The 24,173-nt window shown below is 39.4% G+C and overlaps 1 protein-coding gene across 1 annotated transcript in view; it reads right to left on the reverse strand.

Annotated features, from left to right (window-relative positions):
* The window catches only part of LIMS1 (LIM zinc finger domain containing 1), a 215,405-nt gene extending 191,531 nt beyond the window's left edge, over nt 1–23,874 (reverse strand). The window contains exon 1 of the mRNA XM_074192159.1: nt 23,808–23,874. Coding sequence (XP_074048260.1) covers nt 23,808–23,839 — 32 coding nt within the window. The 5' untranslated portion in view covers nt 23,840–23,874. The remainder of the gene's footprint in view (nt 1–23,807) is intronic.
* Between the last annotated feature and the right edge of the window lie 299 nt (nt 23,875–24,173).

Below are 24,173 nucleotides of genomic sequence, written 5' to 3' on the forward strand. Positions count from 1 at the left end.
TGCTCTTGAGGGAAAAGTGAACAATCTCCTAAATGTAAGCCAGGAGACTTGGAAATGAAAATGAAAATAATTACAAAATATGGAAGACAAAAACTTGTCACTGACAGCAAAAATTGTCACAGATAGCACATGAACTTGAGCACCAAATGGAAGGATGCTGCCCAGATAAAGAAACAAACCAAAGACAGTGCTTGCATCAATCTGTTTACCTGTCCAAACAATAAAGAGGCAGGGAAGAGGTACGTGTATGAAACTGAACACACTGCTAAAACAAAGAGAAGGTGCTAGTAGGGATGAAGAAATTACTATGTGGATAGTCTTGTCTGTCCTTCCTTCTTGAAGAACACCATGACATCAGGGAAATGCCCTGAGAAAACCCTAGAGTGGCCAGAAAGCCCCAGAGAATGTCAGCAGGCAATAACTGAGACCAAAGTAGTGCCAACAGTTCTCAGACCAGAACAGCCCAGGCATAAGAGATGTGATGGTCCTAATGCTCTGACCTAGGATGCTAGAAAAGACCTTGAAGATTCAATATTAGAAACTTCAAAGATCTAGGATGGTCTAAGGGAAGTGGTGATCAGTGCAGGAATCCTGGGAAAGACCTACCAGGGTTGGCCACCCCACTGAAAAATATAAAAAGAAGCAAAGCCTGACCCTGGAACAAAACCCCAGTTCAAGAAATAAAACTTGATGAGTAAATCAGAGAAAAGGGTGAATATCAAAAAATTGTTGCCAATCTAAAGCTCCCTAAAAAGAAGCAATAATTCCATAATAATGACAAGAAAAGACAATGGGGAAAATGAATTTTTAGCAAGGATTATATAAAAACTTGGAAGAAATGAAGCAAGAAAACAACGAAAAAAATTCTGGAGAAAATAAGTGCAAAGTAAATAGTTTGGAAGTGAATAAGTTTAGAAAATAAAGTGATAAACTTTATCTAAGAAATAGATCTCTGAGAACTAGAGTAGAGTAGACCAAGTAGTATCCTTGAGATAGCAATATTAGAACAAAATTGAAAGATGAAAATATGGGGATCAGAAAATAAAAGAAAATTTAAGATATCTGACATAAAAAAATTAAACTGGAAAACAGGTCAAGAAAATATAAGAAAATATAACTTAAGAAACATGTGACTCCTTGAAAACCAATATATTTAAGAAATCATACTTGAAAGTTTCCCAGATCTACTTGAATTAGAGGGCAAAGATAGAATCTACCATATCGTTTCTTGAAAGGAATGTCAAGAAATTCCCAGGAAAACAGCTAAAGCCAGAGATACCACATTAAAAAACAAACAAAAAGATGAAAGCACCCGGAAAGAAGCAATTTCAGAACTAAGGAAGTACAGTCAGGATCATACAAAACCTGGCAGCTTATTCTATAAACAAGAAGTCATCTTGGAATACAATATTCCAAAAGCCAGAAGGACAGACTTATAACCAACATTATATAACCTGCAATGCTAAATTTAAAGGGGAGGGAGAATGAGGGGGAGAATTCTTCCTTTAATGGAATAGATGATTTTCAAGCATTTCTGATAAAATGACCAGAGCTGTTTGAAACATAAATAAGAGTCCAGAGAACCCAGTTAAGTAAATTTATTTGAGTAATTGGAAGGAGATGCATAATGATGTAATATTAACAGCCCAATAGAAAGGGAATAAATGTGTTCCTTAAGAACTTTAATATCTGCAAAGAATAGTGAGGAAAGAAGAAAAAGAAATTGAAAGAAAAGAAAAAAAGAAGGAAAGAAAGAAGGAAAAAGGGAAAGAGAAATAGAGAAAGAAAAGTGAGGGAAGGAGAAGAAAAAGAGCCTAGAGTGAATTGGTTCTTTCTTGGAAGGGGCAAAGAAAAAAGTAGATAAAAGGAGAAATACACTAGTTTAGAAAGGAGGAAGAAAGGGGTGGAACTTGCTATTTCCATGGGGTACATAAAAATATAAACATATGGAGAAAGCAAGAGGGAGGAAAGTGGGCATCAGGTAAACCCCCTTTCTAAAACAGACAAAGGAAAGTTGAACACACACAAACAAGCAAACAATTTGGTGTAGAAATTCATCAAACACAAACACAAAAACAAGTGGGAAATGGAGAGAAGATGTTAAAAAAGGAAGATAATACTAGGAGGAAATAGTCAGACAAAATCTTTACTGACCCTGAAGAGATTAAAGGAGGAAAAAAGAAAAGAATAATATTCTAAATCTGTGCCATAGATTGTCTATTAGTCGGGGAATGGCTGAACAATAATATATTAGTTTAATAGAGTATTACTGTATCATGAGAAATGATGAAAAAGATAATTTCAGAGAATTCTAGGCAATGTGAACAGATGCAGGGTAAAAATGAACATAATCAAGAGAACAAATGATTTTTTAAAATGAGTTTTTATTAATGTCTTCTGGGTTTTTTTTAATGTCAGTCTTCCCCTTACTTTCCCCCTCCCAGAGAGTCATACCATTTAACAAAAAAACACTCATCACAATTAATGATACATTAAAAAAGTCAGAAACATGCAATTTTTAACATCTGTGGATCTTCCACTTCCACAAAAGGATGGACTGAATGTGTTCTCTTATATCTATTCATTTAAGTCATGCTGGATCTTTATAATTTTGCTACACTGACTTGACTATTTGGGGGTGTTGTTCCATTTAAAATGCTGTAAACAATACATAAGCATATTGCTTTTTTTTTGACTCTGCTTCACTCTTTATCAACTCATATAGATCTTTCCATGCTTCTCTGTTCTCATCACCTTCATATTTAGAATAATATTTGAAAGATTTCTTAACTTAACATGGTGAAAGTATGCTTAATCATCATTTCACAGTTCCCAAGAGAGAAGAGAGAAAACCTGCTTCAGCTAATGAAGCTAATACTTCATTTGGTTCCAAAAGGATTTGGCAAACAAAGACTATCTTCGTCCATTCCTCACATGTAATAAAGTCAGAATTTTAAATCCACCACCCTCTGTCACTTCCTTGGTCACAGACAGAGGTCAAAGAAATATAATTATATTGACAGCAGTTGCTTGAAAGAAGAAAGTTATAATTCAAATACAAGCATTTTCATTTTTTTCTTACCTTCTCAAAAAATCTGGGCAATATGATACTAACCAAATGATTACTTTATTATTTTCTCCTTTTTCTTTAAATATCTCCTCAAATTTACTGCTCTGCCTTCCAGGGATTATCTTCTTTTCATATATGTCAATGAAAAGCTTTTCAATGAAGTTCTGTAGAATCTTATAAGATCCTTTATAATACTGGCTAAAAATAAGAGACTAACTTACATTAGACATAGATTTTATAAAGGATGTATGGTCAGGGTTTGCTGACTTAATCTATAAATGATTTGCCATGTTCATGACTGTTTTGGATGATGTGGCAAATCATGACATTTTTAGTATCACAGGAACTTGGGAGAGGAGGTCTTAAAAGCCACCAAATTTCCCATTTCCTCATAAGGAAAAGGAGGTCCAGAAAGATGAAATGAATACTATGAGACCACATTAGTATATCGGAAGCTCTCCAGATCAAATCTACTAATTCCCAAGTCAACGATATGCAGAGCATGTTGGCTTTGGTACTGAAGGGATTTCAGAAAATAATAGAGTCTACCATGAATTCAAGCCCCTAGGAATGACCACAGTACCTGGATTATAGTAGTTAACAAATGCTTGATTGATCATCATTAACAACTATATACTATGAACTATCACTGAGGATACAAAAACAAAAGTCCAACAAGTTAATGCCCTCAGGAAGTTTATACACTAAAATTAAATGCTTTTTTCTCCTATTTGGCAACATACAAAACAACTAGCAGGTCAACCTGAATAGAATGAAAAGGACCTGAAAAAGTAACTAGGGACATCTATCCTGGGTCTTCTCCTTTCCATGCTCTGACTCTTAATGAAACCTAAGTGTTTTTTTCTTTTTTCTTTTAACTTATTTTTTCCACATTCATTTTTTTTTAAAGAACAGCTCAAAGTCTCTCCCCTTCCTCCCCAACCCATTGAGGGTTGAGAAGGCAAGAAATATATCAATTATATGTCACATGGGGCAGCTAGGTGGTACAGTGGATAGGCCCTGGAGGCCTCAGGAGGACCTGAGTTCAAATCCAGCCTCAGACACTTTAAAATTACCCATCTGTGTGACCTTGGGCAAGTCACTTAACCCCACTGCCTTACCCCCCCCAAAAAAACCCATCACATCAGTTTTCTTGGTTGCCATCTCATACTATTAATTTTCCCTCACCAATACTCTCTCTCTCTTCAGTCTTTAAACTCCATCGTCTGGTCTCTTTACCTTCTGCCTATAGCTAGTATTAGGGTCACCCTTGTTCATAAAACAAATTAAAAAACCCTTCTCTAGATCATGCCACTCCTCTACAAGATTTATTCCATCACCACTCTCCATTTCATTATTAACTTAACTAAGATTCGCCTTCCACCTCTTTACAATCCACTAATTCCCCTTACTGACATCCACCTAATACTCTCTCCTACCTCTCTGATCACATCTTCTATTCTTCTGCAGGATGCATCTCCTGAACATATAACCTTTCTTAAGTCTCTATCCCTGAGCCTCTCTCTCTAAATTCTCCCTCTGAACTTCATTTACCACTTCTACATGAATGACTTGAATGAATAAATTTTCCATTTCTGGCCCCAAATTCTTCATTAAGTTGCAGTCTACTGTTGCTAACTGCCAACTTGATTGCATTACTACTGAAAACTCAATTCTTCCTTTTAACTTAACCTATTTTTTTTTTTTTTTTGCTAATGGCATAAACATTCTCCAAGTCATTGGTCTCCAAAGTAGAGATCTTAACCGGAAGCCAGGATTATGTGATCAACATCTTACCCTTCCCTCAGCAAACTATTGTCAGTCATTCCCCGCTACGCTATTGTTGGATCTGCTACCATTCTTCAGGTCACCCAGGTTCAATACCCTGACTCTTACTTTCCTTCACTTCAAATATCATGACCAAATATTGTCATTTTACCTCCACATCTCTTGTGTCTTTCTTCTCTACTCACAGAATCACCACAATAGTTTGGGCCCTCATTATCTATTGCCTAAACAATTGTAAAAGATGGTCTATTGGTCCTAACTGGTCTCCTTGCTTTAACTCCTTCCCTTGTCTAAGCCATCCTCCTCACAGTTGCTAAAATGACTTTTCTAAAGCATAAATATAATCATGTTCCAACCCTACTCAATATAACTCAAGTGGCTCCCTAGTGACTCTAGAATCAAATATTGTCTCATCTTCCTCTTATTCTCTTTAATATCTATTTTTATTTGTTTTATAGCATATGCAATTATTAACATGGTAGTATAAGTATATTTTTAAATCATTTAGGTTGAGAATTAAAAAATGTTTAGAGATCCATGCTCAAGGTCAATAAACTTGAAACAATGAATCATCTTTAATTTTGGCCTCCCCTTATAACTAATAAATGGTTGAGTCTGGTTGATTCTATATTAAATTGTCTTATGTCTCCTCTCCTAATTCAGACCCTCATTAACTTATACTGGGTATCACTCTGACCTTAATTAAGACTCCTGGCCTGAATACTGTTGCCAAAGTAAGTTTTCTAATATAGCCCTCTGAGAACATCAGTCCATTGTTCATACAGATACCAACCCAGTCTTGTTTTTCAATTATGCTTGCTCTGCTTCCAAATGCTGCTACCAACTAGGACCTTTCTCCCCCCTAAACATCCACCTAAATTAATTCTGCATGGGTTGGAATATGACAATAGGTATTCAGGACAGGGGCCTATATGCTATGGAATTTGCAGTACTTGGGTCATGAAAAATGAACAAGTTATCTTCCAGACATCTCTGACCTACACAGAGAGAGGCAAAAGGAGACCCTCACCTTGATGTAATATAAAGAAAAGCTTTCCAATAATTAGGATTATCCCATGGAATGGTTTAGACTATGATGTACTGACTTACCTATCACCTAGGCTGAAACTACAGCTGAATAACTACCACTTGTCAGGGATGTTGCATATGAAGGTTGTGGCTCAGGTACAGATTGGATAAGACATATCTGAGGTTGCTTACAAGTACTATTTTCTATGATTCTATCACTGTATATAAGAACAAGTTGAGATGATTCCATATCTACATTTTTGAGGTTGGAAAACGATGCTAAAGAGTTTCCAACTATGTAGTCACTGAACAGGATATCATGCCCATAATTTCTGCATTCCTTTCCAAAGTTCCATGGCTACAGAGATTAATGGTTCCATATAACCATGGTACACAACAGACTTCATACAGAGTTTGGCTAAATTAAACCAGATGGCCAAGCTGCTTTCCCCTTATTTACTGATAATTCTTTCTGCATGTCTGGGTCTCAAACATCACAATATTCTCTAAGCAGTTCTGTCACTGGACTTTTCAGTTCACAAAGACAGAAATGAAGATCACTCATCACAACTTCTATGAACGGTCTGGAATTGTTAAAATCGGCTGAGTGACTACAGCTCATATTGGAGGAATTAAAGGGACTCTGGGTGGGCACTGTGGAGCAGTGGAAAGAGATCTACCTCTGGAGTCAGCAGTCATAGGCTCAGATCCCATCTCTGAACATGCAACCTCAGGGAAACTACTTAACCTTCACCTGGTCTTCATTTTCTCATCTGCAAAAAATGAAGAGTTGAAAAGATGGTCTCTGGGGTTCCCTCCAGATCTAGATCTAATTCTATGACCTGTCCCAGGATACTTTTTCCAAATATCAAAACAAGTTGCAACAAGTTGCCTAATTGCAAAAGAGTGACTTCTATCCTGAACCTTCCTTCCTCTAAAATAATGGCAAAGAAATAATAAATAATAATAGAAAAACAGGGCCTTTTTCCTGAGAACTTCTTTTCACTTCTCAAATGTACCAACAAGCATTTTATTGAAAAATATGAAAGTTTCTCCTTGAGAACTAGACCACTTCTACATTATTGAGCAGTTTTGTGTTTACTGCTCAGATTCTGGATTCCAAAAAATGCATTAGAAAAGATAGTTTGCAACATCATAGTGCAGTAGACAGAGGACTTGGGTTCAAACTCTGGTTCTACTACCTATTTCCTAGGTGATCTGCATTTTACCAATATGGACTCCCTCTCCACATTCTTTTCTAGCTCTAAATATGCTTCTAAGATAATCCCTATGACTTTTGTCAACAAAAAAATCCATGATACACTCAGGGTGAGTCTCTTTTTGTTTTAATTCAACTTAATCTAATGCTCCACAAACCATAAACCAGAGGGCTAGCCAAACTAAAAGAATTCAACTGACTGATATATCAGTTCTATTACTCATATACTTACTGATTCTCTATCTTATAATGCTACTCCTCTACTAAAAATAAATAAATCTTCAGTGGCTCCCAATTGTCTACCCTCATATTTAATGGCTTCCATAATTTGGCTCCAATCTAAGGCTCACTACTTTCCCACCTCTATTTTTTTCAACTATCCTGCCTTCTTTTTACTACCTCCAGGTCACAGCTCACTCTGTCCCCAATGCTTGGAAGGAAAAATCCACCAATTATCTATTACTATTAAAATCTTTACCTCCTTTATAAGAATTAGATACTTTCAAGAGCCCAAGTCTGGTGCTTGTTATCTCATCCCTGAAACTTTCTTTGATTCTTCTTACCTGAAAGCGCTCTCCTTGAACAAATTTTTCAGAGTAATTTGTATCATAGTTATTTCTATATATGCTTCATCTCCACCCATCCACCCACCACCCCACCATTAGATGGTGTGCTTTGGGAAGGCAGGATCTGGGTCTTCTGTCATCTTTACATCCCCAACACCTAACAAAATTTTATATATATATATCACTTAAGAAACTCATTGAATTGAATCAAAATACTGTTTTCTGATATGTTTTACTTTGAGTGAATACTTTTTTTAGAAGTTTATTCATTCAAGACATGCATTTTTCATTTTTAGAAGTATATTCATTCAAAAAATCTATTATTTTCAAAGCACTGAGTAAGTTGCTAGGGAGAGATAAAGATAAATGATAAAGAGTTTCAAGGCTCCTTCAAGAAGTTTATTATCTACTAAAATATAAACAAAAAATAAATGTAAAATAAACTATGACTGTATAGAAGGAGGTTTTGAATAAGATGCAATGAGAGATTCTAGGAGGGAAGAGATGGTGCATGATAAGAGTAATCAAAGAAGACTTTCTGAGCTGAGCCTTGAAGGATGAATGGAATTTCAACAAGTGAACTTGGAAGTGGGGCAAAACATTATAAGACATGGAGCAGCTAGGTGGCTCAATAAATAGAGTACCAGCCCCAGAGTCAGGAGAACTTGAATTCAAATCCATTTTCAGACTTAATAATTACCTAGCTGTATGACCTTGATCAAGTCACTTAACCTCCATTACCTTTCAAAAATGAAAATCAAAAACTAAACAAAAAAGATTATAGGATATAAGAAACAGGCATGGGCAAAGACATTGAGACTAAATCTTAGAATAGCATACTGGAGCTACAGTCACAAAGACTTAAATATAAAACCTAGTTCAGAATCTAACTGTGTGATCCTGGGCAAACCTGTTAACCCATTTGAAAAATGAAGATTAATAACAGCACCTACGTCCCAGGATTGTTGTGAAGATAAAATGAGATAATAAATATAAAGTGCCAATTATCATTAGCAGGAAGAAGAGGAAGAAAAATAGGAAGTGGAAGAGAAAGAGGATGAAGAAGAGAGGATTAAGGATTGACAAATAAGCCAATGTGGCAAAGAATAGTCTATGTGAATGAGAATTGTGTAAAATAAGTTTTAAAAGGCTGAAAGAACTACAGACCATGCCATGGAGATATTTAAATGTGGAGAAGAGGGCTTAGCAAAGTTATGTCATTAATCAGTTGTTTTTTGTCTTGTCTGACTCTCCATGACACCATTTGAAGTTTTCTTGGCATGATCATTTGTTCTTGTAGTTCATTTTACAGATGAAACTAAAACAAATAAGGACAAATTACTTGCCCAGAGTCACACAGCTAATAAGTGTCTGAAGTCAGACCTGACCTCAGGAAGATAAGTCTTCCCAACTCCAGGGCTGGCACTCTATCACAGTCCCACCTAACTATCCCAGAGAGACTATGATGAATCCTAATTCCAAAGTTTCCTCAAGTATTTGAAGAGCCATCATATCGAAGAGAATTACATTCATTGTTTTGTCCTCAGAGGATACAATGGGTGAATATGGTAAAGGCAGATTTAGATTTAACCAAAAAGAAAACATTTCCCACAAATGTTGATCAAAAGAGAAGCATGCTAACCTAGGAGATAATGACCATCCATCACTGTAGGTCTTAAGAGTATGTTGGATGATCTTTCCTTAAAGAGATGTTATAGGAGGGGGGAACCAAGATGGCGACATGAAGGGATCCAGTCTTAGGAGCTCTCTGATAAAAACTCATAAACTAAGGACTCTAACTAAACTTTCGAGAGACAGAACCCACAAAGGGACCCAGTGAGGCAGTTCTCCTACTCAAGGTAACCTGGAAAAGAGCAGAAAGGCTCTGCTTCCTGGGGTCGGAGGGGTGGCCCACCAGAGCCAAAGAACTTCAGCCTCCTGGAGGCAGCCCCAGGGCGCTGGGAGCCTCAGCTCACAGCAGCGGGGGAGTCTCCTGAGCTGCACCCCGGGGAGCACCAAAAACTGGGGGAACAGCGGGGGACCTCTGCCAGAGTGAGCTGGAGCACGTGGAGCCCAGCCCTCAGGGCACACAGCCAGCAGCCTGGTCTTTCAGCAGCCTAGACCTGGAAACAGAAGCAGGTGGAGCCAGTAAGCAGGAGCCCCCAGGGCATGAGCCCATTGAGCTGAGGGAGGGGAGTGAAGAGAGAGAGAGAGAGAGAGAGAGAGACTGTGGAGCTCTGTCCTCTGCCTCTGGAACAGGACTCTGGGGCTCTGACCACATTCAGATCCTGATCCCAGTCTAGGCCCCCCCATAGAACTGCAGGGCCCCCCCACCTCAGCCCCGTGGCAGAGGCGGGCGCCTATGGTCATTCACAGACCAGGAGGGAGGACAGAGCCTCACACACTGAGACCCTTGTGGGAGTGTCCCAAAAGCTCAGGAAGCACCCCCTCAAAAAACAGGCTTAGGCTGGGAAAATGAACAAAGAAACAAGAGGCAGACCATTGAGAAATATTTTGCAAATGAGCCCAAGAAGGATCAAAATACTCGGTCTGAAGATGAGGAAGCACAAGCTCCTGCATCTAAAGACTCCCAAGAAAAGCAGAAATTGGGCTCAGGCTATGACAGAGCTCAAAAAAGACTTTGAAAATCAAATGAGGGAGTTAGAAGAAAAACTGGGAAAAGAAAGGAGAGAGATGCAGGAAAAACATGAAAATGAAGTCAGCAGCTTAGTCAAGGAAATCCAAAAAAATGCTGAAGAAAATAGCATGCTAAAAAACAGCTTAGGTCAAATGGATAAAACAGTTCAAAAAGTTATTGAGGAGAAGAATGCTTTAAAAAGCAAAATTGGCCAGATGGAAAAAGAGATAAGAAAACTCTCTGAGGAGAATAAATCCTTCAGACAAAGAATAGAATTCAGGGAGATTGATGAATTTACCAGAAATCAGGAATCAATAGTTCAAAACCAAAAAAAAATGAAAAAATAGAAGAAAATATGAAATATCTCATTGAAAAAACAACTGATATGGAAAACAGACTTAGGAAACATAATTTGAAAATTATTGGAATACCTGAAAGTCATGATCAGGAAAAGAGCCTTGACATCATTTTCAAAGAATTACTACAGGAAAACTGCCCTGATATTCTAGAAGCAGAGGGCAAAATAGAAATGGAGGGAATCCACCGATCCCCCCAATAAAGAGATCCCAAAAAACCAACCCCCAGGAATATTATAGCCAAGTTCCAGAACTCCCAAGTCAAAGAGAAAATATTACAAGCAGCCAGAAGGACACAGTTCAAATATCATGGAGCTGCAGTCAGGATCACACAGGACGTAGCAGCAGCTACATTGGAACCTCAGCAGCTAAATTGGAAGCTCGTAGGGCTTGGAACACAATATACCGGAAGCCAAGAGAGCTTAGAATGCAGCCAAGAATGAACTACCCAGCAAGGCTGAATGTCCTCTTCCAGGGAAAAAGATGGACTTTCAATGAACCAGGGGAATTTCAAAGGTTCCTTTTGGAATGGCCAGAGCTGAACAGAAGGTTTGATCTTCAGATACAGGACTCAGGTGAAGCATGGAGATTGGAGGAGAGGGGGGAAATATGAGGGACTTAATGAGGATGAACTGCATGTATAGAAAAATGATACTGATAATATTCATATGAACCATCTCAGTTAATAGAGCAGGTAGAGGGAGCTTTTATAGTTGAAGCACAGGAGAAAGCTGAATTTGAAGATAAAATATGGTGTAAAAATGGAGTCAATAAGAAAAAAAGGGAAATGGAATGGGAGAAAGAAAAAGGAGAGGGGGAATAGTCCAAGATATTTCACATAATAAGATTTTTTTTATTACAATGAGCTGTTGCAATGATATGGAAGTGGGGAGGCAAGGGGGAATGAAGGAACCTTTGCTCTCATCAAAGATGGCTAGGAGAGGAAACAACAAATATACTCAATGGGGTATAGACAACTGGAGTAAGAAGGAGGGGGAAGGGGTGGGGATGTGAATAAAGGAGGAAAGGATGGACCATGGGGGGACAGTGGTCAGATATAACACATTTTCCTTTTTACTTCTTGCAAGGGGCTGGGATTGGATGGCCTGCCCAGGACCATAGGGCCAGGTGGATTCTGGGCCTAAGGGGTGGTATGGGGGCTCAGGGCTTCTTGGCGGACCAGGGATATGTCTGCTGCACCACTCAGCAACCCTACAGCAAAGTCAGAGTGAAAGGAGAGAGAAAATATAGTACATGGTAGTGGAGGAATAAGAAAGGAGGGAGTTGCGATCAGCAATGGCAATGTTGGAAAAATATGGAAGTAACTTTTGTGATGGACTTATCATAAAGAATGTGATCCACTCACGACAGAGTTGATGGTGTTGGAACAAAGACTGAAACACATTTTTTGTTATTATTATTTGGGGGAGGGTGCAGGGCAAGTGGGGCTGGGTGGCCTGCCTGGGGCCACATAGCAGGGTGATCATTGGGTGTCTGGGGCCGGATTCGGACCCAGGTGCTCCTGGATCAAGGGCCAATGCTCTGTCTGCCACCCAGCCACCCCTACTATTATTACTATTTTACTTTATTTGGGTTTTTTTTTCTTCTTTTTGGTTTTTGCAGGGCAGTGGGGATCGGGTGGCTTGAATGTCACATGGCTAGGTGATTATTGGGTTTACAAGGCTGGATATAGACTCGGGTGCTCGTGGCTCCAGGGCTGGTGCTTTGTCCATTGCACCACCTGGCCATACTTACAATTATTACTATTTTTTTTAATTTTAATTTTTTTCTCCCCCCTTTACTTTTTTGCCCAAGCAAGTCTATCTATATTCATGGGGGGAGGGGTTTTTTGTTTACTTGTAAACAAGTATATTTTATTAATGTAAAGAAAAACATGTACAAAATGAGAATAAAAAAATAAATTAAAAAAAAGAAAGAAAAAAAAGATGTTATAGGAGTAAGATCTGTTTAGGAATATGTTGGACTAAATGACCTCTCAGATGTCAAATTCTGAAACTCTGTGAGGCCTAAGGGCATTAAAGGATGTTTTTAGGGTCACATATGATAAAATCAGTACTAGATTTACAATTTCCTGATTCCTATGAATCTATTAATACCCCATACTACCTACAGCCTCTTTCTCTCAAACACAAACCATATGTATGTACACACACGCACATGTATACACAAAAACATACAAGGAGTAACAACATAAGACCAAACAATTGGGAAAAGGGAATATGGATGAGGAAATACCATATACCCTAAATCAACAGTCCCTAAGTACAATCATGAAAAATTTGAACATTGTCTCCCATACTAGTTATGTTTTCTCAATATGGTGGAATGAGTACTGGATTCAGAGTTGACAGCATAGCTTCATTAAAACTCTGAGGATCATCATTCTTCATCTATAAACTACAAGACTAGGATAAAAAAAATTTTTTTAATTTTTGAAAGTTAAATATATTCATCATTACTTCTTATTATTATGAATGTCCTCATTAGAATTCTACTAAATCAACAAGTATTTATTCAATGTCTACAATGTGCCATGTACTCTTTGAAGCACCTTGGATCACAGAGACAAATAGAAAATCTGTTAGTGCTCTCAAGGAGTTTACATTCTATCAGGAAGAAATAAATACACACAAAATACATACATTGTATCATGACACAGAGATCACCTTGTGTTCTTAAAGGTTACACCAATTGAGGGCATGGCTAACTAGTCTTTTTAAGCTGGGATGGCTATAACTGTATGGTCCTCTATAAGTTCACATAAGTACACTAAGAGAGATCATTGGGTTATCTTTTTTTTTTGCCACAGAAACTAAAGAAAAATTATACTATAGAATGGCAGAAAGGAATGCAAGGGAAAATACTCACCATGACGAATATTTTACGTATTGAATTATAAAGAGTAAACTTCCAGGCCCCAAGCTTTCTCGATGTTTTTTAGGGAATAGAAAAAACAATGATCAGGGTCTATTTTATTCTTTTTTTTCCCCTAACCCTGAATCAAATTATCTTGTGGGATTAAATAGAACCAGAAGTACAGGCTAATATGAAAAATTCAGTTGTAAAATGCTCCTTGAGTGGAAATGTCTGATGACATCAAAACTAACAGATGAGATGATGTCTGGGTTGGGGGAAGGTGGAAAAGAGCAGCTACTGAGAGGATATAAAAATTGCCAGGGATAAATTGTTGCTTTTGAAAACAATTTTAAGATAAAGGTTTTTGGAAGATACTCTGGAAAATCAAAAATGAATATTTAACCTAAAATTAGGGCCTTCAATAAGTCCAGTTTTGTGGGAACTGGGGGGGGGGGGGGTTGGGGGGAAGCAATCTCAATTTAAAATAACTAAGAAAAGGTATTTTATTTTATTTTTATTTTAGGTGTTTTTTTTTAGTTTTTTTTGCAAGGCAGTGGAGTTAAGTGGCTTGCCCAAGGCCACACAGCTAGGTAATTATTAAGTGCCTGAGGTCAGATTTGAACTCAGGTAACTCCTGACTCCAGGGCCAGTGCTATATCCACTGTGCCACCTTAGCTTGCCCCAGAAAAGGTATTTTAAACAATGTTTTCTGGGGTTGGGTTTTTTTAGGTTTTTGCAAGGCAAATGGGGTTAAGTGGCTTGCCCAAGGCCACACAGCTAGGTAATTATTAAGATTATTAAGTGTTTGAGACTGGATTTGAACCCGGGTACTCCTGACTCCAGGGCTGGTGCTTTATCCACTGCGCCACCTAGCCGCCCCTTAAACAATGTTTTTTCAGAAAAAAGGTCCTTTATCAGACCATGTGTTTTGATTTGTTTCTATTTTCACTTTAAATGTGGATCACACTATTGGGGAAAGGGAAGAAAATTATTTAGAGGAGGCAAAAAAAAAAATCAAAGCAATTGCACAAATTTTCCCACCCATTTGTACAAAAAAATTAATAGCAAGGACTTGATAACACTTCATCATTTTAATGACCTGAGATCTCAAAGATGGGCACATTCCAATGGTGTGAATAACAACTTATTCATGTCTTCTCCTGGGTTGTATGCCCTCCCAACACTTTGAAAGACTTTGTTCTAAGTCTTAATATTCTAGGGGAACCTGGTTCATCATCTACTATTTCTCATTCTTGGTAAATGAATGAATTAACTTCTATAGTCATTAAAAAGATTATGTGGGGGCGGCTAGGTGGCGCAGTGGATACAGCACCAGTCCCGGAGTCAGGAGTACCCGAGTTCAAATCTGACCTCACACACTTAATAATTACCTAGCTGTGTAACCTTGGGTAAGCCACTTAACCCCATTTGCCTTGCAAAAATCTTAAAAAAAAAAAAAAAAGATTATGTGCAAAACACATAAAGAATTGAAGTTCAACAAGCATCTATCATTGAACAGCTAAGAAAAAGTCCCTACCATCTTAGAACTTAAGAGTCTACTGATAAGACATAAGATAAACAACTACAGTATTATATAAATTAAGATTTACAAAATTATTTCATTCTACCTTACCCTCAACAATGTGACAGAAGTGTTATTTATTCCCACTTTACAGACATAGAAACTGAGGCTAAAAGAGAGAAAGTGACTCGTCCAAAGTCATACTGCTAGGTCTTCCAATTCTGTCAGCACTTGAATATTATGCATTGAAAAACTGTGAAATAATTTTTTTTTAAAGGTATTTTTTATTTGGAGGAGAGGATAAAAGATGATGGTTATCTGAGCCAAGTTTTAAAGGATGGATAGAAATTCAACAGGTAAAAACAAATTCAAGGAAACAGAAAATTATAAGATGGGCCCCCGAAGCAAAGAAATATGACTAGGTTGAAGCACTGAGTACAGAGTATTCAGAGGAGGTTAATATGAGCTAAGAAAGTTGTGGAGGGTCAAAGAGTTTAAACTATTCTCAGAAGTCAACCGGAAATCATTGGGAAAAAAATTTAGTGGATGTATGACATAATCAAGTGATTTATACAAAACGAAGATTATTCTATTGGTTTATGAAGGATGTATTAGAGTGGGGAAAGAGTAATCCTGAATAATATCTAGGAGAGTTTAAAAAAAATAGTTACAATTCCTTTTCCCTCTGTATAGTCTAATAAATCAGCTGGTTTCTAGTTTCAAGAATTTAATTTGTACTAGACATGCTGTTTGTTTTAAAGAGAGCAGTGGAAGGATAATAACCCTGAGGCTCTAAAAGGGAACAGAAACTCAAGTACCACCCTCATTATCTATGTATGTGTGTGTATATACATACATATATAAAATAACTATCGGGGAGGACAGAAACTATTCTAGATGGAATGAACAGAACTGAATAGATAGAAGCAACAATTGCCACAGTGAGTACAGATCTCTGAGTCTACCACTCAAAATGAGTGATACTAAGGCACACTGGCAAACTGACATAGTATATCAAAGCTGGTGGGACCAAACACTTTTTAACATTAAAAAAAAATTCAGAATCTCACTTAATAGTAGCTCTGCTCCTTACATTCCTATGTGATCTGAGGAAAGTCACTGTACTTGTTCCAAACTCAATTCCTCCTCTATAAATTGAGAAGGTTGGAACAGATGATCAAGTAAATAGTCAATCCTAGATCACTTCCAATTCCAGATTACTACACCTAATATGCATATTAAAAGGTGACTAAAAAGTTACTGTAAGTTTAAAAATAAATTTCTATTTTATTTACAACAGTACCTACATACATTAAAACAGTAATATATACATGTACAAGATAGATTTTTTAATCAGATTTAAAAGCTCAATAAATAAAGCTCAATTAAAATATTAACTAATCATGAGTAGAACACAACATAATAAAAATTATAATAACTAATTAACTAATTTTTTTTTTTAGGTTTTTGCAAGGCAAATGGGGTTGAGTGGCTTGGCCAAGGCCACACAGCTAGGTAATTATTAAGTGTCTGAGACTGGACTCCAAGGCTGGTGCTTTATCCACTACACCACCTAGCCACCCCACAATTAACTAATTTAATCTACTTATTCAGTACTATATCAAACTAGGTGGTACAGTAGAGTACTGGCCTTGGATTCAGGAGGATGGAATTTGAATCCAGCCTTAGACACTCATCACTTACTAGCTGTGTGACCTTGGGCAAGTCACCTAACCTTGATTACCCTGCATCCAGGGTCATCTCCAGTTGTCCTGATTCCTTTCTGGCCATTGAACCCAGTTAGCCCTGGAAGAGAAAGTGAAGTTAGTGACTTAGCATAGATAGCACCTCCTCACTCAAATCCCATTCACAGGCTTGTCATGGCATCACCTCCCTGATCCCATCACCTCCTCTTATTTGAAAATGAAGGACAAACATTACTATTAAACTTCAAAGAAAATCACATGGAGAAATGAAAGTCAAGAATCTAATTTTTAAAAAGTGGAAAGAGGTGTCAATCAGTACCAGATTTCAAACTATACTACAAATCAAGAATAATTAAAATTCTTTTGTACTGGTTAAAAAAGAGAGGTCAATAATAGACTAAATTAAATATACAAATACAGAAGCCAACAAACACACTAATAATGTTTGATAAATCCAAAAGTCCTAGTTACTGGGGGAAGGACTCACTATGTCCAAAAACGTGATTTGACATCATTTTTATTGTAAGTTACAGAAATGTTTGTTTTATTCCATAAATTAAAATTTAAATAAAAAATTTTAAAAACTATTAGGAAAATTAAATAGCAGTCTGGTAAAAATTAGGTTTTAGGTCAACACCTCATAACACACCCCATGACAAGCTCAAAATGAATACATGATTTACATATAAAAAAGTCACATCAATAAGAAGGAAGGATAAGACTACCCTATAGATCTAGGGATACAGAAGAATTAAACTCATGACTAAACAAGGGATAGATTCACACAAGATAAAATGGACAATTTTGGTTACATTTAAAAGTTTTTACACAAACAAATCAAATGTGGACAGAATCAGAAGGAAAACAGATAACTGAAGGTTATCCCTGAAGGCAGGATGACAAGAATTCAAATCTGACCTATTAGCTAAGTGATCCTGGGCAAGTCACTTAAACTCAATTGTCTCCAAATAAAAAATGTAGGAAATGGACAAATTCAGAGAAAACTGGGAAGTACTTTATGACTAGCAAAGTGAGCAGAACTAGAAGTACAATTTATACAAGGATAACAAGATAGAGAAAAATAATTTCGAAAGACTTTAAAGCCCAAATAACTCAATGATCACCCAGGAATCCAAAGAATGAAGATGAAATGTGTCACTCATCTCCCAACAGAAAGGGAATGAACCTAGAATGCAGAAATGTTTTTTCAGCTAATGTCTAAACATGGCAGATGTCTGAAATACTGAGAATTTATTTTGTTGAACTATAGATATATATTGAGGGTTTTTAAAAAAAATTGGTTCAGCAGAGGGCCTATACCCTGAAGAGATGATGAAAAAGGGTAAAAACACCACAAAAATATCCATAGTAGCCCTGTTTGTGGTGTCAAAGAATTGAAAATCAAGTAAATGTACTTCAATTGGAGAATGGTTTAGCAAACTATGGTATATGTATGTGATGGAACACTATTGTTCTATTAGAAACCAGGAGAGATGGGAATTCAGGGAAGCCTAGAGGGATTTGCATGATCTGATGCTGAGCGAGATGAGTAGAACCAGAAAAACACTGTATATACATCAACATGGGGGTGAGGATCAACCTTGATGGACTTGCTCATTTCAACAGTGCAACAATCAGGGACAATTTGGGGTTGTCTGCAATGCAGGATACTATCTGTATCCAGAGAAACAACTGTGGGGTTTAAACAAAGACCAAGGACTATTACCTTTATTTCACAAAAAAACTGATATCTTATTGTCTGCTCTTGTTATCTCTTATACTTTATTTTCTTCCTTAAGGATATGATCTCTCTCTCATCACATTCAATTTGAATCAATGCATATCATGAAAACAATGTAAAGACCGGCAAACTGCCTTCTGTGGAAGGTAGGGGGAGGGAAATAAGATCAGGTGAAAAATTGTAAAACTCAAAATAAAGAAAATCTTAAAAATAAATTGCTCAGTAGGGAGGGTGGTGTAGTCATAAGAACTGGTGAATTTTAAAAATAACTTCTCTCTTGAAAAATAAATCAAAATAAAAAGAGAAGAAAAAATTCAAATAACAATATTTGGTGAGTATTTAGATTCTAGAGCTTTTTGCAATAAAAATGGCTGACAAGTGAGAAACTTCTGATGTGATCCAAACCAGCTTATTTTAAAGATGAGGGAAGTGAAGTCAAGAATGGGGAAATGCCTGACCATTACACAGTGGAGACTCAAATCCTAGTCTCTAGACTTCGTATAATGTACTTTTTTTTCCCTCTTTCCTATTCTGGCCATTTCTCTGCTCTGAGTTTACATATATTGTTGTTTGTCCTCAGCTTTGGAAGAGGACCAATGACATCACAGGTGATATCTTGACTTGCATGTGAATTGGATTTAAGGGAGTTGCACAGAGTCCTCAGTCTTATTCTCTCTTCCTGAGTCACTGAATTCCAGTGTCAGGACACCTGACAATGCCTGGGGATGCAATGTTGTCTAACCAAGCTCTAAGTATTCCACAGCACCTGCTTCAGCTGCCTTCATGGACATTGGAACAAATTGTTCTCATCCATCCCTTCTGCCAGAGAAGTCTTCATATGCTTAGCTCCCCTAACTTACTGAGACCTGTAGGTTACCCTCAACCCTCAACCTGGTCTGCCCAGAAGGTTTACTAGGGGTGTGGCTACTGCACATGCTATACAGCTCCTTGGAGCCACAGTGAGAGCTGGGTGAATCAGGTGGACAACAAAAATGATGACTAGCCCTGAGAAGGGTGTCCCCGGAGGTGCTATTCCTCTGGAAAATCCCAAGTATAAATAATAATGATTTGTTTTGTAGCACAGAGGATAGTGTTAGACCTAGAGTCACCCTGGGCTAGTTGTTCACCACTTTCTACCTCAATTTCTTCATCTGTAAAATAAGGATAATAATAGCTGTAATCTCCTAAGGGTTCTTATGTGGATCAAATGAATTGTTTCTTAAAAAAAGAACTCTACAAACCTTGTCTTTGTGTAAGAATGCTTCTCCTTCAAATTTCCACCAAATTAAATAATAAAAACAACAACTAACTATCCCTGGAAATTCTTGGTGGATTCTTACATTGTATATTTTAACCTTTATCAAGTTTTCCTTCTTCCTAAGAAAGGAGATAGAACAACTGGTTAGAAAACATTTATCAAGGGACAGTACAGGTTTTAATCCTCAAGTGACTCATAGACTCATGGAATGTTAGACCTGGAAAGTACCTTGTAGATCATTCTGTCTAAATTCCTCAAATCACCAATGAGAAGACTGAAGCCAGAAAGATCAAGTGATTTGCCCTATTAGTCGGCAAGTTAGTTGCAGAACTAGGAATAGAACCAATATCTCCAGACTCCAATGCCACAGTTCTTTTCACTTAAATAAAGAACCTCATTTTATCTATTCACTGAATCTAGAGGGCTCAGCCACCAAGTTCTATTAAGAACCTGAAAATTAGTATACATCTGAAAGATATTATGCCCTTTCCCATTTTAAAATTCCAAGTGAATTGCATGTACTTTATTATATAAAATACCAGGAAAAACATCAGTCTTGGAATCAGGAAAAGACCTGGATGTGAATACTGCCCTTGACATTTAATAGTTATAATAATGAGCAAATCACTTTAGAGGCTCAGTTTCCTCATCTGTAAAATGAAGAAGGCAACACTTGTATAATACCTATTTTACACGATTTTTTTTGTTAGATTCAAAGACTTTTATATGTACACTGCAAACCTTAAAGTACTACTTATATACATCATCTATTCTATTTTTTTAAGTAAGATCTATGCATATGTATGTAGAGGGGTAGGGAATAGTGGAAAGAAATGTTATATTTGAATTTAGAAGCTACAACTTTTAGTCTTAATTCTGACACCTCCTCTAGTTATAGGTTCTTGGATAAATCACTTAATTTCTCTGAGGAATAGAATGGATCAGAGTTACCAAATTCCCAAGCAACCAACAACGTGCAGGGGATAGAGCACCGGCCCTAAAGTCAAGAGGACCTGGGTCCAAATCTGTCTCAGATACTTAATAGTTCCCTAGCCATGTGACTTTGGGCAAGTCACCTAACCCCACTGACTTACCAAAAACAAAAAAGAAAATGTAATTGTGAAATGCCTAATAAAATAAATAAAAATTCAACACAGCATAAGTAAAATTAATTTGTAATATTCTAAGTCAATATGCTCTGAAAATAACTGAATAACAAAATCAATGTGCTTTTATTATCTCTTTCTTTTAGAATTTAATACATCTGAACCTGGTAGTCTTTGTGGTTCCTTTCAGCTAATGCTCAATCCCTCTCCTTTTTCCTTCTTCTCCCCTTCCTTTTCTTTATTTATTCTTTTCTTTTCCTCTTTATCCTTTTTTCTTCTACCCTCCATTTTTCTCTTCTTCTTCCTCATTTACCTTTATTTCTTTTCCATTTCTCTCTCTCCTCTCTTCCTGTCTCATCACATGATGGACGAAATACTTAAAACTGTCGAATATGCAGTTCTGTAGTTGAAAACCGAAAATGTAATCTTGTTTTGAATGAGAGCACAAATGACCTAATAAATTGAAGTGGGTGGTGAAATTAATTAAATTAAGGAATTACAATTCATCAGGCGCACCATCCAGAAAGTAAAAGCTCCTTAGACCATAAACTAAATGGATGAAGAATGCCCATTGTTCAGGCTATGATATATAGTCATGGAGCTAGGCCACCAATACATATGTGCATATAAGACTTGAACAAACACTGCAGATGGACAGTGAGCTGGGCCCAGAAATTGATGGGGGAAAGAAGAGGCTGGACTGTATCCATACTTGGGAAATTACACAATGTTTTAGTGCCCTCAAGCTTCTCCCTGAAACAAAGAACCATCTTTTAATGCCAGTATTCCTCTTGGGATACTTTCTGACTCTGAGTTGTGAAACATACAGTCACCAAAGAATTAAGGTTGCAGGTCACTCAAAAGATGAAATGACAGTTTAGAAACTGCAGCCGTTAAGAAAATAATTAATAACCCAAAAGATACAGCATAATAGATCATTAGAAAGGTTTAATAAAGGGCAACCAATAACCAGGCCTGTGATCCTCTGATAGCCAGAAATGTCAAGCAATCCTAGGGAGAGCCCCCCCCCCCCCAAGGCTGGGCAGACCTCCTGTGGAGGCATCTGCAGAATCTGGGGCACAGACCTAGACATAAGTTAGAATTCCACCTCAGACACCTGCATGATCCTGTGTAAATCACTTAACTTTTGTTTGACTTGATTTCTTCACTTGAAAGATGGAAATAATAATAATAATATCAACTATCTCCCAGGGCTATTGTAAGGATCAAATAAGATAATAATCTTACTCTTTAAATTCTATTATTATTAGCAATAATTGAATAGAATTGAATGCATGGGTAGCATTCTGTACTGCTAAAGGGAGTAGCTACATCAAAGAAATCACAAATCCAGTTATAGTGAACAATTCTGGTATTTTGTGTCTGGCAAATCACAATAATAAATGTTTGTTGGACTGAATTGACTGACCATATCAGATAAAGAAGAGACCTTAGGCTCATCTAGTCCAATATTCTCCTTCAACAAAAGATAAAAACAGGCTAGAGAGGCATAAGATTTGCTCAATATTCAATACCCACCATCCGTGGCATCACAGCAGACAACTGATACTTAGTTTTAGACACCTCCCCTCAACTTTTAATACAACACTGACATTTAAAGAAAAAGAAAAATATTTTAATTTAAAATTTCACTATAAATGATAAATTATATATAGGCTCTTTGAGCTTCTTCCTAGAATTTAGCACAGTGCCGTCTTGGCACATGAGAAATGCTTTTTGACTACTGCATGGAGAAAGGTCACATCGGGAAGAAAAGCATCATTTACTTCTTGAAAGTCCTAAGGAGTTCCAAGACCCAAATGAACAATATACTCAGACATCGGGGAGGATCTGACAGTTGCTATAATTAGTAATGACTGGCATCCTTATTAGTCTTTCCACTCAACTTTGGTAGACACTTGGAGTCTTCTACCCCCCCCTCCCCATTTTACCGATGAGTTAACAGACCAAGTGCTGGGTCCAAGGCCCCGGCGATGAGGGTCCCGCTGCCAAGTCCATTGTCTCGGGCTCCGGGACTTGTTGCTCCTCCCCCCTCCCCCTCGCGCCAATTCTTAGGGAAACGCACAAACCTGGTCGAGTTCAGCTCGGAGGGGAGGGGGCGAGGGGTCGGGCAGAACTTCAAAGCTAAGAGTAGGTGCCGGGGAAATGCTGGAATTCCGTTCCCCACGGGGAGCCGCCGCCGGGGCCGCACGCGGGCTGCGCGAGGACCCGGGCGGCCCCAGCCCCGGCCGGCCCGGCCCAAGCTGGCCCAGCCCTGGCCGAGAAGCCCCCGGGGCCGCCTCAGCTGGCTGGCCCGGGGCAGCGCGGACGGCGGGGTTCCTCCATTAGCAGGGTGCTGCCCCCTTCATCTCTGTGTTCCCGGGGCCGGCGGCTTCCCTTCCAGGCCCCAAGGCTCCCTCAGCCTCTCGGACCCCCCCCTTCCCACACCCCCTCAGGGCCAGCCCGGGTCAAAGTCCGGGCTGTGGCCGCAGGGTACGCGGCCCCGCGGGCCCGGGCAGCCCACTTCGGGGCTGGGGGGAGGAGACATCAAAGCCGGCCCGACGGCGGCGGCGGGTTAAAAGAGAACAAGCCCCGGGAGGCTCCCCAGGACCAGCCCCCGGCCCCGGCCCGACGTGGGGGCGGGCGCGGGGTCGCGGCCCTACCCAACTAGGACAAGCCCCCGCCTCCGGGCACCAGGAGGCGCAGACCCCTCCCGCGAGCGGCGGCGGGGGGCACGCTGGCCCCGGGCCGAGGCGGCGCCGGCAGCCCCAGCCCGGGCAGCCGCGCACCTGGCCGGCCGGGCCGGGCTGCCCCCGCGGCGCCTCCGTCCTGCAGCCCCACGCGCCGCGGCGCCCGAGGGGGCGAGAGACGAGAGCGCGGACGAGGAGCCCGCGTGGGCCCCCCGCAGCCTCCCCGGGGTCACCCCGTTACCTGTTGGGCATTCCGGCCGCCACCCCCAACATCCTGCCTGCCGGCGGCTGGGGCCGTCCCCGGACGCCGCTCCCGCCCGCGCCGCCGCCTCCGGCCCGCGCGCCCTCGCAGCCGGCCCCGCGGGGCGCGCCCCGAAGCCCAGGCGCCCCGGCTCCCGCAGCCAGCGCACCGCCCGGCCCGGCAGGGGGAGGGGGCCGCGGCCCGGAGCAGGAAGGGGAGGCGGGCAGAGCCGCGGGCGGGCAGTCTCCTCCCCGGAATGGCTAATGGCGCGCGCGGCGGCCGCTCCCCCGGCCCCTCGCGCTCACTCCCGCGCTGCCTTTTCGCGGGCGGCCGCCAGGGAGGGAGCGTGAGCGTGGCTGCGAGGGC

Source organism: Macrotis lagotis, chromosome 6 (genome assembly GCF_037893015.1).
Source record: "Macrotis lagotis isolate mMagLag1 chromosome 6, bilby.v1.9.chrom.fasta, whole genome shotgun sequence".
Classification (NCBI taxonomy): domain Eukaryota; kingdom Metazoa; phylum Chordata; class Mammalia; order Peramelemorphia; family Peramelidae; genus Macrotis; species Macrotis lagotis.